At 39.7% G+C, this 14,215-nt stretch overlaps 1 protein-coding gene across 2 annotated transcripts in view; it reads left to right on the plus strand.

The window, feature by feature from the left end:
* LOC115208187 (uncharacterized) overlaps window positions 1–14,215 on the plus strand; it is a 216,210-nt gene that overhangs the window by 61,735 nt on the left and 140,260 nt on the right. Inside the window, exons 2-8 of one of the 2 annotated variants that reach the window (XM_029776048.1) lie at window positions 9,093–9,208; window positions 9,554–9,580; window positions 11,589–11,876; window positions 12,142–12,423; window positions 12,687–12,971; window positions 13,254–13,541; window positions 13,766–13,951. In XM_029776048.1, coding sequence (XP_029631908.1) covers window positions 9,151–9,208; window positions 9,554–9,580; window positions 11,589–11,876; window positions 12,142–12,423; window positions 12,687–12,971; window positions 13,254–13,541; window positions 13,766–13,951 — 1,414 coding nt within the window. In that variant the 5' untranslated portion in view covers window positions 9,093–9,150. Of the gene's footprint in view, window positions 1–9,070; window positions 9,209–9,553; window positions 9,581–11,588; window positions 11,877–12,141; window positions 12,424–12,686; window positions 12,972–13,253; window positions 13,542–13,765; window positions 13,952–14,215 lie in introns of those variants that run through there. The other variant, XM_029776049.1, reaches the window with a different exon arrangement.

The raw sequence follows: 14,215 nt of genomic DNA on the forward strand, positions 1-14,215 counted from the left end.
CGTTGTCCTGTAACCGGGCAGAGAATAGGAGCTCAGTCAATGATTGGACTGCCTATGGACAAAGGGATTGATGATGCGCAATCCAGCGAGCACGCCGTTACTACTTTTTCTTCTTGAATGAATACACTATTGTCCGGTTGGAATATTATCGCATTTTTACGTAAAAAATACAATAAAGATTGATTTGAATCAACGTTTGACATGCTTCTAAGAACGGTAATGGAACATTTTGACTTTTCGACTCTGGTACTGCACTGAAAAATGTGCTTTCACCGAAAAGCTATTTTAAAATCTGACACAGCGGTTGCATAAAGGAGCACTGTATCTATAATTCTTAAAATAATTGTTATGTATTTTGTCAACGTTTATTTTGAGTATTTTTGTAAATTGATGTGCACATTCACCGAGAGTTTTGGTGGGAATACATTTTCTGAACATCACGCGCCAATGTAAAATTCTGTTTTTGGATATAAATATGAACTTTATCGAACAAAACATACATGTATTGTGTAACATGATGTCCTAGGAGTGTCATCTGATGAAGATCGTCAAAGATTAGTGCTTCATTTAGCTGTGTTTTGGGTTTTTGTGACATATATCCTTGCTTGGAAAATGTCTGTGTGGTTATTTTTGTCTATGTACTCTCCTAACATAATCTAATGTTCTGCATTCGCTGTAAAGCCTTTTTGAAATCGGACAATGTGGTTACATTAAGGAGAAGTGTATCTTTAAAATGGTGTGAAATAGTCCTATGTTTGAGAAATTGAAATTATGATATTTTTGCCGTTTTGTATTTTGCGCCATGCTATTTCACTCGCTGTTGAATAGTGTGTCCAGCAGGTGGGACGGTAGCGTCCCACGTAGCCCTGAGAAGTTAATTTATCAACTCATTTTGATCAAATTGTATAGGTTAGACTATATTCAATATAATTAATTTAGCCTCATTTGTTTTTCAGAGAAAACCAATTCTCAGAGGTAAGAATTCCCCTTGTGACTATGATGCAGGTTGTATCAACCTTTAGTTCTGTATTGTCCATGATGAGATGTTCTTACCACTACACCACCTTACTTAGTACTTTATAGTTGTACAGACCTACAACCAGGACAGGGATGATCACAGACCAATGTATGTTCCCCAAAACTAAATCCATACGAAACATACACAGGATACGAACTTACAGAACTCTATATACACGCATGTACAAACACGTAATTCATATTTCATTGTGTTTTCTGTTGTAGATTGATTTGGGTTGTCTATGGGAGCGGTGAGCAGCGGAGTCATGGTGAGTATTCCTACATTACAGTGGTACTCTGTGACACCATAAATATCCCATCTGACAGAGAGAGGCTGGGTGGGATGAGTCATAGGAGGACAGGCCTCAGTGTAATGATTGGAATGTAATTTAAATGGGACGGAGTCCAACAAATCACCAAAACACATCAACATCAAACTACGTGTTGACTCCCATTCCATTCATTCCATTTCAATGATTACAATGAGCCTGTCCTCCTATAACTCCTCTCACCAGCATCCTCTGCCCTCTGACTGTCTGATCTGAGGATCAAGACCTTAATGTTACATTAGTAGTGCTTCAACATTGAATGTTCAAAGTATCAAACCAACAGCTATATTTATTTACAGAGTTATATGTTATATATTGTTATATTATTATTATATTATTATTATAGCATTGTTTTCACAGACAGACTGACTCGAGGATAACAAGTATCTCTCTTTCTCTCACTGTGATTTGACTTTCAGTTAAGATTGGTCTTACATCCTCATAAATACCCCTTATGAATTACATTAACTGTACTGTAGATTCAAAGCCCTAAAGTAAATCTGTTTCTTTCCTCTAGTCTGATACTTACCATGTATACAGCTCAATCCCCGACAGACCAGCAACCTCAGCCCAGCCGGATGGGTTGTACAGTCTTCTGCAGACACACTGACACTACACCTCTGGCTTTCTGTAGCTATGTCTCACACAAATACATTCTATCTCACATGACATCCATTGTTTATCACACATCCAGTTACTGTAAATAAGTTGCTTAACAGGTAATACTGTATTACACATGGACAACTGACTTCTGTGACATGTGAATCCATAATATCTGTTACTGTGTTAATATATTTTTTTTTTTGAGGGGTCCGGGGCATACTCCCCTTTGAGCATTTTCTTATTTCTTCCCCCTAGTTAATGCTAAATCTACTGTATTTATGTATTTTACGTTGACTGTGTGATACCTCCTTCCATAGCGGTTGGATACAATTAATTTCCTATTGGGCAAAAACATAATCCAAAACAAACTGCAAATGCATCCAACAAGATTGTTGAGTCACAAGCTTGATGTATTTATTGGGTGCAAAGAATCTAGGACCAAAATACAAAATGTTTGACTACCTTAATACACTATAAATGAGTTTGTCCAAATACTTGTGACTTCTTCAAATGTGGGGACTATATAGATAAAGTGCTTTTATATCAAAATGGTAAAACATACAATGCCTTCAGAAAGTCTTCACACCCCTTGACGTTTTCCACATTTTGTTGTGTTACAGCCTGAATTTAAAATGTATGAAATTGAGATTTTTTTGTAACTGGCCTACACACAATACCCCATATCGGGGTGGCAGGTAATCCAGTGGTTAGACCGTTGGACTAGTAATCGAAAGGTTGCAAGATCGAATTCCCGAGCTGACAAGGTAAAAATCTGCCGTTCTGCCCCTGAACAAGGCAGTTAACCCACTGTTCCTAGGCCGTCATTGAAAGTAAGAATTTGTTCTTAACTGACTTGCCTAGTTAAATAAAGGTAAAATAAAAAAGGAAAATAAATAAGGTCAAAGTGGAATTACGCCAACAAAATAAAAAAAGTGTCATTGAGTATTCAACCCCTTTGTTTTGGAAATCCAAAATAAGTTCAGAAGTTAAATTCTGCTTAAGAAGTCGCATAATATGTTGCATGGACTCACTCTGTGTGCAATAATAGTGTTTAACATGATTTTTTAATGGCCTCATCTCTGTACCCCACACATACAATTAACTGTAAAGTCCATCAGTCACGTAGTGAATTTCAAACACAGATTAACCAAAAAAACAGGGAGGTTGTCTAATGCCTCACAAAGAAGGACACTTATTGTTTAAAAAAAGCAGACATTGAATATCCCTTTGAGTAAGGTGAAGTTATTAATGGATGGTTTATCAATATACCCAGTCACAACAAAGATACCGGCATCATTCCTAACTTAGTTGCCGGAGAGGAAGAAACCTGCTCAGAGTTTTCACCATGAGGCCAATGGTGACCTTAAAGCTGTTACAGAGTTTAATGACGCTCAGCAGCACCTTCTCCACGCTGCTCTTCGTCGTCCTTCTCGCCTTCCTGTGGAGGAACTGGGGGGTCATCTCGCAGTACCTGGATCGCTTCCTGATGTCCCCGAGTTGACCTACACGGGTGGGGCTCTCTTAATGAGTGATGAAGAGAGATGATGGTGGGGCGGGGCTCCCTGAACAATGTGTGTGTGGGGGGGGGGGGGGGGGGGGGTGACTAACTAACAAACCCGTACACTGCCTCTGATGCATGTGGTGGAGCCAGGCCAGCACAGGGCGGGCTTAGCGGAAAGGAGGAGGATGATGAGGTGCCAGGAGATCTGCACACTTACTTCTCTCTCTCTCTCAGAACTGTGAAATTGTTTACACGTGGAAGATGTTTTCTTTCTTTAGAATTGATTCAAGTGGTATTGAATTTGTTTCTTCTTATTATTGCAGTCATTAATGCAGATGCTTGAGGGCTTTCTCTTGTGGCAGGATTGGGAAGGTAAATAGCTGGCATGTTGATGATCCACGTGGCTAGTGACTTCACCCTTTTTTCACTCTCCTTTTCTCTACGTCCAAAATCTCTCTTCCTTTTCTCTCTTTAACCCTAAAATCTCTCCTTTCTCCCTTTTCTTACTCCCAATATGTTCTCTTCCATGTTTATCTTCCTCTGCCCCTCTTCTTAATCACCCCAGTCTTTGCCCATTTCACCAAATCGCTCTTCTTTCTGGGAGGATTGATGTGACTAGCTACAGTGCACTGTTGTGGACAAAATCTAATTCATCACTGGATCATGCAAGTGATGGGTTCTTAACTTGTTTCTATTGGACAAGCTAAACGCGACGTTGGGCCTGATTGGATCAGGACTGAGTCGGAATATGCTCAGCTTGACACCTTGCACTCTTGGCCTGGCCTGTTGGATCTGCCCCTGCTGAAACTATAATCTAATCTCTAAACTGAATGAACATACTTGAAGAGCTGTGAAAATGCTCAGACTTTCAGTGCTTCCGTACTGTTTCTATTAGTGAAAATGAAATGTAAACTTTTTATTTTTTTCAACAAATAAACATGCGGTTTTAAAAATGAAGGATTGAGTCAACAAACCCAGTTTCTATTTCAACCTCAAGCTTTTGATGTGTTGCAAATGTTGCCTATATTGACAAGCTAGTCGAGCTCTAACAATGTCCTCAAAGATGGAAAGCAGGTGAGACCGTTCTAGCCAATGAGGGCAGATAAGTGTGACTGGGTCATAGATAGGCCTCATCTGTGACAGCTTCAATGGCGTTGTCTATACTCTCCATTTTAAAGTATTCAATTTTCTTCAATGGCAGATTTCTCCTGACTCGTAGGAATTCCCACCCAGTTGACTATGTTAAAATAGTGAAAGCCCTCCATGGCAATATTCATGCTAAAATGGGTTATCCATAAGTATCACAACAGGCATAACTCCAATATGAAGTTGGTTTTTCAGTTGCAGAAATGCCACGAGTCCACAACCTAACAATTACAAAACTTGGATTCGTTCAAATAACCCCCAAGTAGCAAATTGGCAAATATTTGTTTACCAAATACAACTCATTGACCTCCATGCGAATTGCTCACGTCGTGGACAGATTCTGGGCAGAGTAAAACCTTGCTTCGCTTCTTCCTGTGTATCCTTTTCAAATCAGGCCTTGAGGTCCACAGCATTAATGATTTATTCTTCTCCGTAGGGGTGGTTGAGTAAAAGCTGGTTAAACTTCCAGGGAATAAAGAACCAGGAGCACCAGCGGACAGCAATGCTCTGGTTTGGGTACCTTTGAATATCAAACTGAAGACCCAATTAGTTATTCATCCCCCTTGTGGACAAACTGAAGTGGTACAACATGTTGCATTGCACCATTGTGGGCACTGCCCCATAACAGACTAGTTTTGAATAATTTCCCATACCTTCATAATTAACAGCGAAAAACCAGTATCAAGGCCGTCCCTCAGGAGACTGGTACCAAGATGTCATGTCCAGTGTGTTCCAGGCTCAGATTGGTCTCAACCATCTGCACACTCACTGTACCAGATTATCCTAATGAATCGTGCAATGGTCATCAACCTATGATGGATGAACAACAAAATCCTGACTGTATAGCAATACTCTGGTTTGGGTACCTTTGAATATCAAACTGAAGACCCCTGACGATAGTCATCAATATTTTTCACTGTACTACTGATACAATTAATCTGGCAGAAGAGGGTACTGATTTAAGCAGGTGTAATATATATATCTTGCATCAGTGAATCATTAAACATCTTTACAAACCCCTAGCCACCATCAACACTTATCTACATCTACAGTAAAAGTGGAGATTACATTTTACAGCAGTTAGGTCTACACTTAAATGAGACAAACAAGAACTACAAAAAACAGCTTTATTTAAAAACATATAAAGTGGATAAAAGGAGTGCAGTCATTCTGCTGCTGCCCCCATTGCCTCCTTTCCCTGTGGTTTTAGCTTCAGGATCAGCAGTGTCCCCTTCATCACCCTCTGCAGGCTTCTGGAAAGCTTTGGCCTTTGCACCCTTCTTGGCTGCCCCTTCACCCTTGGTAGTCTTCTGTGCTTTGGGTTGATCCTCAGCTGTCCCCTCTGCCCCTTTGTACTCTTCGACATGGACTTCTTAGCAGGGGCCACCTTGGAAGCAGATGCTTTTGCGGCCTTCCTGAGTTTTGCATCCTGAAAGATGAAAATGACAGGTTTGCAATACAATCACCCATTTAGAGATTCCATTTAACCATGGTAAAGCCCAAATAGGGAACAGTACCCATGACAAAAGTGTAAAAAAAAGTCCCTATACACCAAAACCACTTGAACAATGCCAATAGTCAGAACATAACTGAAACCACACTTGCCTCTGAAGGTTTCTCCTTCTGCTTTTTGGCTGTAGCCTTTTTCTTCTCAGCTTCTAGAGACAAGAGTTAGTGATGTGTGTGTATGCATGCAATCATGGACACCGTGAGGAGATGTGAGATACCCATACAAGTCATTGAATGAGCAATGTTAAATGTCCTCCATTGCAATGGGAGTAGCTCAATAACAATGATCCCATACAATTGGGCAGATTATAGGGTGATGTCTAAATCCTAGGAGTGAGGAGCACAATCAATTCAGTGGATTCAGTTTACTGGCTTCCTTGTCCTTAGTCTTCTTGGCTCCAACCTTGGCAGCCTTCTCCACATTGGGATCAGTGTTCTCAGTGGCCTTTGGCTTGGGCTCCTTCACCTGACCCCTGACTGCAAGCTGGCAAGGGAGAGTAAATACATATTGAGCTACATTATATTAAGCAGCAAACCCATGTTCAATATGTTGGTCATATAATGTTGACTAATCTAATAAACACACAACTTTATATTCAGAACTGGTACCATGAAGTTTGGCTCATTTGGCAGGTAAGCTACTATCACATTCAGAAAATAAAGTCCATTCACCTTGGAACACATTTTTCTTGATTTAATTACTTGGGTTAACAAAGCCTAGTTGCCACAAGTAGCCTATTGAAGTAACTGTCCAGTGGAGTTCTCACTTTAAAAAAAGTTTATATTCTGTTTATTCGTACACAAATAATGTTGTGGACTTATCCTGTATGGTGATGTTGCGTTTGATGCCTAAGCTCTGAGGCATGCGTTGAAATCGCAGTGTGCTGATGCCCGTATCACTTTATCAGAAGCACGTGATTAATGACGTCCAAATTTTCGTTTCGTCGGAACAACCACCTGATTGGTAGAAGACAAAAAGGCTACACTGTACACACTATGGGGTGTGGGACATAATCTACAATAATTTGGCTGCTCTAATTTCTTTCGACCAGCAGGTGCCACTAGTGTGCACTTGATCAAAGCCTTGAGAATTTAACCTATTTCAGACAATTAGCTGGAAAATCTCAACTCTCCAGGAAGCATTGTTTCCCCATCACTAATCTTATACTTGTATTTGTAGCCAAAGCATAACTTGAAAAAACAAAACAAAAAAACACTTAAACTTGTTACACAAAACAGACAGTTTCGATAATGCTTGTAATTTCCTCGTTAAACATTATATCATGTTGGCTCATTGGCTGAGCTGGCCAATCAGCAGTATACTTGATTTAATATTTTTTGTAACAGGTATTTGCCCACACCATTCTGTTGGTGTAATACATGTAATACATCGATTTTTGGAACCTCTTACCCTGGCAATTTGAGTGGTAACTCATGGGTACACTAGCAATGGCTGCCAGTCCTGATTTGAAGGGAACTGCCGTCCATGGATTTATTGTATATAGCTGGTTGCAGCTGTCTGTTTGCACATTTCAAAATACAAAGTTTGTAAAGCAAATACCTACTGCTGAAAATAGAAGACTGTCTGTAGAAGCAATATAATTCTCAACTCCCATTTTTTAGTGACCAGCAGCACTGTTTTTCAAAGTGGCTCATCTTGAGAGGCTATTGCCAAGAGGAGCGCATTGGCCCTCACCGTGAGTAGTAGCCTATGGCTTCATCATTACGTGAGTCAGTGTGCCACTGGAAATTGTATGTAATTGCCCAATGTAGTAATATATACATAAAAAACACAATTCAAACAGGAAAGCTGCTTTAACATACTCAATTAGAATTGTTGGGAAGGAAAACCATTTCACTCATGTTGTAAATTATAGGTCATATTTCATAGAAATCTGGAAACACTGGGCATTTACTTTAGTTAAGAAGATTTAGACATGCATGGGTCACTTACCCGAAACCGCCCCTGTGCGCCGTTTGCTATCGAGTTGGTGTCCTCACCAATACCCCGCCCTCGGTTCCTTTTTTCAGGGTCTTGCGTGTCATGTACTTCAACCTCATCAGGTCCACAGATGGATATTTCTCTGTTATGTAGCCGCGAATGGCCTGCGATGAGACCATTCGAGAGTCCAACTCCTTCAGCGCTTCTTTAACCATCACCATCGTAGGTGGATGAAGAGGAGTTTTCCGCGCCTCAGCAGGTGCTTGTTGGATTCTAACAATGAAATAGACAAATGTATCAACCGTAATCTAACCAAATAGCCGTTACTTCTTCGGCGGCTGCTGCTTTTTTTTAGGAGGCATGATCAAACGGTTAATCTCAAAGTTAGGCTATATAAAAACGTTAGTATAAAAACAGCAACTGCATTCTCAGCCTACACACGTTCAATGTTATGCACTTCAAGCAAAGCAAGCGGTTCATCTGAACGGGCGCTGACATTTAGGTACCAGTCAGAGTATTAAAGGTAAACTGATCAGTCTGAGTAGTGTGAACTCGCTTCTTCTTCTCTCCTCCGTTCCTTCCTTCCATCCTTTCCTTTCCTTTACTGCGCTTATCAGTTTACCTTCACTGCTCTGGCATATTATTAAACATGACTCACCAAACATAAATGAAATATGAAAACCCTTCTACATTTTAGAGATCATCAAACTCTCAACCACAAATGCAGGGTTTTTGTAGTTAAACTTTGTGCAGCTGTCAAAAATGTAAAACAAAAGTCAAAGATAAATATTTCTCTCAGACAGACAAGTTAGTTTGTTGGTTTTAAAAATCGAATTGCCGGCAATAATGATACAAAATAAAATCTGTTAAAGACAGATAGCTTTAGATCATAAAAATAATGACCGATAAATGATTCTGAATGTTCAGCCTCTTTGTCCTCTGCAACATGACATTAGCCCACAGTTGTCATATGAGGCATCTGTGGTTTTCCTGTGAACAAGCACCACATCTACATTTCTATTGAAACATTTATTCTTTGTCCCAGTCACTGCCACCATCTTCTGTGAAGTCAGACTAACAGTATGTATGTAGCTGTCTAAAAAATGACATTGTTCATCCCTGATATGGCTGGTCGTCTGTTTTTGCTCATCCTCCTTTTCGGTGAGTTATTTTTCCGTTCCAAGTTCCATCATCTGTTTGTGCTACAGGATATTCCATTCTTCTTTCCCCTCTTTTAGTCTTTTACTTTAGGAACTCTTAATATGTCAACATGTTATGGTTATAATAAATGTGTCTTATTCCATTGATCATCCTATTGATTTATATTTCTCTGTCATTATTTTACATTTTGTTCAGATAAGAATGACCACTGCTTGATAACATGGCTGTGAATGCATTCCAGGCTATTCTGCTTCACCAGCTTGTGTAAAGTGTTCCCATCTCATGTTTTCTTATTTTTCTTAATGGCAAAAAGAGCATAATAATGACCCATTTTGTTATGTCTAGATACCTTCCAGTACATCAAAGCCAAAGGTCAGTATCATTATTATGAATTTTAAGCTGCGATATGTAAATTTTTGAGTTACCAGACAAAACAACGGATTACCAAAATATTCAAATAATGATTGACATATTTTCAATAAAAACGTTATTTTGATGAATTCATCCATACAATTTCATCCTTCCACGAGATGCTGTAAACACTGGGAATACAAAACATTAACATGACATAGACGGACCAGTCGAATCCAGGTGAAAGCTATGATCCCTTATTGATGTCATTTGTTAAAGCCACTTAAATCAATAAATAGATGAAGGGGAGGAGACAGGTTAAAGACATGGATTGTGAATGTATGCCATTCAGAGGGGAAAGGGCAAGACAAAATATTTTTAAGTGCCTTTGAACGGGGTATGCTAGTAGGTGCCAGAACTGTAACAGTGCTAGATTTTTCACGCTCAACAGTTTCCTGTGTGTATCAAGAATGGTCCACCACCCCAAGGACATCCTGCCAACTTGACACAACTGTGGGAAGGATTGGAGTCAACATGGGTCAGCATCCCCGTGGAATGAGACAGACAGCAAGGTTAATACAAATCTCCGCTGTTGAAAACCAAATGCTAGTCTAAAATAAATGGGATATAATATCTAAATGCTTTTTACAGTGGAGTTTAAGTTTATAAATTGCCTGGCTGGGCTGATGAGATAGTGGATTGAGCAGTCAAATGGAATAGTGAATAGACAATTTTCTGTGTTTGCAAACGTTGCACGCATCGCCCTCGTGTGGCAACGTTTACAAACACAAAAAAATGGTCTATTCGCTATTCCATTTGACTGCTCAATCCACTATGGTGACAGAACAGAATGCCAACAAAAAAAGCCTCTATTTACATATTGCATATGAGTGCATTTCACACTACTTTTGGATTATAATTGGAGTATAAGGCTCGTATGAATGTCCTGCTTAATATAATGTTTGTCATCATTGGAAATCAACTGTATTATACTAAAAATAACTTCAACTTCAACCAGTAAAATGGCTCTTTGGCTATCTTTTTCTACAGCCTATTGCTATGTCAGTGAGTGTTTAGCATTCTAGCTAACAACTTGCTGCATCCAAAGATCACAACCAAATATAATCTGATTGACTGTTCAAGCAAGAATCAACACATCATTGTAAACGTAGGAGAGCCCTCAAAAGGTTATTTGTTTAGAAGTAATAAAAATGTACATGTAGGCTATGTTGAATGGGAGCAGATGGCATGGCTTTCTTACTGCAGCCAAGAGTCACGCGCATCTGTACGTGATGTCAGTGTGTCGTGCACTGGAAAGTATGGAATGCCATTTGGGTCTTCGCATTTCAAAAAAGATACACGTGAAATAACACTGTTTGATGCGTCAAATAAGCTTGTTGACCAATCAGGACCTGGATATGAATGTACGTCACATACTAATTTAACACGTTCGTTACTTTTTTACATAGTTATTACAGATTGATTACACTATCACTTGTTTTTCATATGTCACAGCGATTCACCGATATGTATGATGCTAGTAAAGTTTTTGGTCTTGCGCACCTGCCGCTGCAGCACATGCGCAGACACACCTCCCCAAGCTCTGGGACAGTTCTGGTCAGAACAAAATCCATCACTTCCGTTGTTTGGCTGTGCCCATATAGCAACGTTCCAAAATGAGCAAAAGTCCTGGTGGAAGGATGAAAATAAAACACATTTACTCAGAACAATAATATGTCTTTAATGAAAGACATGTCCTTAATCTTTTGTTTAAATATTTGGCAACCGTTTTACAAAAAGCAAAATGCCCATCGAAGCCGAGGATTATTGTGTGATAACTCCCTCCTAAGGGCTGTTCCTTCTACGGGTTCTCATTGTTTATTGTTAAATAGACTTCAGTGTCTTAATTGTTTTTCTCTTTCAAACTCATAATATTAAGTGGTACATTATCTGTATGAGTAGTTAAACATTGAAAATGATTTTATAATTCAATTAAAAAAGACACTCCATCATCTCTCTGATGTCACAGATCTTCCTCAGCCCAGTCTGACAGTGATTCCTGCAGTCATCAAAGAGAGAGACTCAGTTCAGCTGAACTGTCAGACTCCTCCATCTGTCTCTGAGTGTTACTTCATAATGGAAGGGCAAGTGGAATTCACCCTACCATCACCCTGTCAACAGACACTCACAGGAACACTACTGGTGATGTGGACAGGTCAGATATCTCCAGCTGAGGTCAAAATACACTGTCAGTACAGTGCTACAGGTTCACAGTTTAGATCCATATACAGTGAGCCTTCAACAGTCACAATTCAGGGTAAGAAGACTATTTGAATGGTTGTAAACAATGTACTGTTGTGCCATCATTACCATGTTCCTCTTGTGATATGTTATCATACTGTGTGTTGTTATAAACTATTACATGAAGCAATCAAGCAATATATTATATCTCCTTCATTTCCAATACTGTCGCTGCATAAAGTAATTGACTCAAGACCCTTAAGTCTGAAATAACTAGGAGCGATTAGGCTGTCAGTAAATTTCTCAAAACCGCTAAATGCTAAATTCCCCTTTTCTCACAGACCTTCCTCAGCTGACAGTGAGTTCTACAGTCATCAGAGAGACAGAATCAGTTCAGCTGAGTTGTGAGAGTCCTACATCTCTCCATGTGTCTCACTGTTTCTTCTACATAGAGGGGAGGAAGAATCTTCCAGACACATCGTGCAAGCAAACAATAACAGGAACTAAGCTGCTGAAGAGGGCAGATCAAACATTTCCAGCTGTGGTCAAAGTGAAGTGTTACTATGTTGTAGGGAAGTCTCACACATCTCCTTTAAGTAACCCTGTCTCAGTCACTGTTCAGGGTAAGTAGGTGGTTTAAACAATTATACACTTCACTGTTATACCGTATTAATTAAGCTTGTTCTGAAAATGAGATATTCTGTCGTATTTCCAAAACATCTTCATTTCACATAATGATAGGGTTCACTGTACTTTGTACAAACATAAATGCTGACATAGTTGAACATTTGATTAAAGGAGTATCCATACTACTAGTATGTATGGATTACCTGTAATGTTTTTTAAATGCAACTTTGAAAGAGACACTATTCTCCTGATCTCACAGACCCACCTCCTCCCAGGCTGACAGTCAGTTCTACAGTCATCAGAGAGAGAGACTCAATTCAGCTGAGCTGTGAGACTTCTCCATCCGTCTCCGTGTCTCAGTGTTATCTCTTCACTGAGAAAAGAGACTTTAAACCATCTTGTCGGCAGACACTCACAGGGACTGAGCTCCTCTCGTGGTCAGATCAACGTGCACCTGCTGTGGTCAATGTGAGATGTTTCTACTATGCTATTGGTAGTTCTTCCCCATCCTCTGACAGCGACCCTGGCTCAGTCACTGTCCAAGGTAAGCAGGTTATTTACATAATTGTAAACATGACCCTCCTTTTAAATCTTAACATGTTCTGAGATACATTCGTCAACAATACACTAACCTGCAACAATATTATTCTGATTTCAAAGACTTAATGTTTCACAAAAGGATTTACTGTCTTTTTAAAATCTAGAATTCATTTGACGTGATGAGTCATGTTCTTGAAATGCTCAGGTCTGTTACACATGAGGATGTTATGAACATAGTAATCCGTTGAATATTAAATTGACATACTATTTCCCTCTGAACTCACAGTCCCTCCTCAGCTGACAGTGAGTCCTGAAGTCATCAGGGATACAGACACAGTTCAGCTGAGATGTCACACTTCTCAATCTACCTCTGTGTCTCAGTGTTCCTTCTACATAGAGGAAAGACAACATCTCCAACAAAACACATCCTGTCAACAGTCACTCACAGGGACCAAACTGCTTGAATGGGCAGGTCAAGGTCCAACCACCAAGGTCAACATGAGATGTTTCTACTATGCTGTAGAGATGTCTATCAACTCTCCTTACAGTGACCCTGTCTCAGTCACTCTCCTGGGTAAGTGGGGTAGTTTATGTATTATTATACCCCAGTGTTTTTCTATTCTGGTCCAAGATTAACACACCAGAGTATTGTATATTATTTATATAATATACATTTTAAATACTGACTGAAGCAATAAGAGATGAAGTTATGCACTTTTGGATTTTGAGGGATTTTTTCAGGCAATGTATTTTAGCAAACTGTTGAAAGTTGTTTACTTCCTGATTCTGATATTACAGACCTCCCTCAGCCCAGGCTGACAGTGAGTTCTACAGTCATCAGAGAGAGAGACTCAGTTCAGCTGAGCTGTCAGACTCCTCCATCTGTCTCTGTGTCTCAGTGTTACTTCTACACAGAGGGGAGAGACCCTAAACCCTCACCCTGTACGAGGTCACTCACAGGGGCTGAGCTGCTCTCGTGGGCAGGTGAACGTTTATCTGCTGAGGTCAAACTGAGATGTTTTTACACAGTAGAGACCCACTATCCATCGACGCACAGTCGTCCTGCGCCTATCACTATTTTTGGTAAAATAGTATTATTATTATGAATACACTGATCTGATTGGCTCACTGGAATCAGATTGGAATATGTAATGTCATGCTAACATATACAAACTATTTGTTTCTTACTCTTTTAGTTATCTAGTACAGAAAGAGGTTTGTTTTCTCATGAACCTACAGTATGGACAG

Source organism: Salmo trutta, chromosome 14, assembly GCF_901001165.1.
Source record: "Salmo trutta chromosome 14, fSalTru1.1, whole genome shotgun sequence".
NCBI classification, from domain to species: Eukaryota; Metazoa; Chordata; class Actinopteri; order Salmoniformes; family Salmonidae; genus Salmo; species Salmo trutta.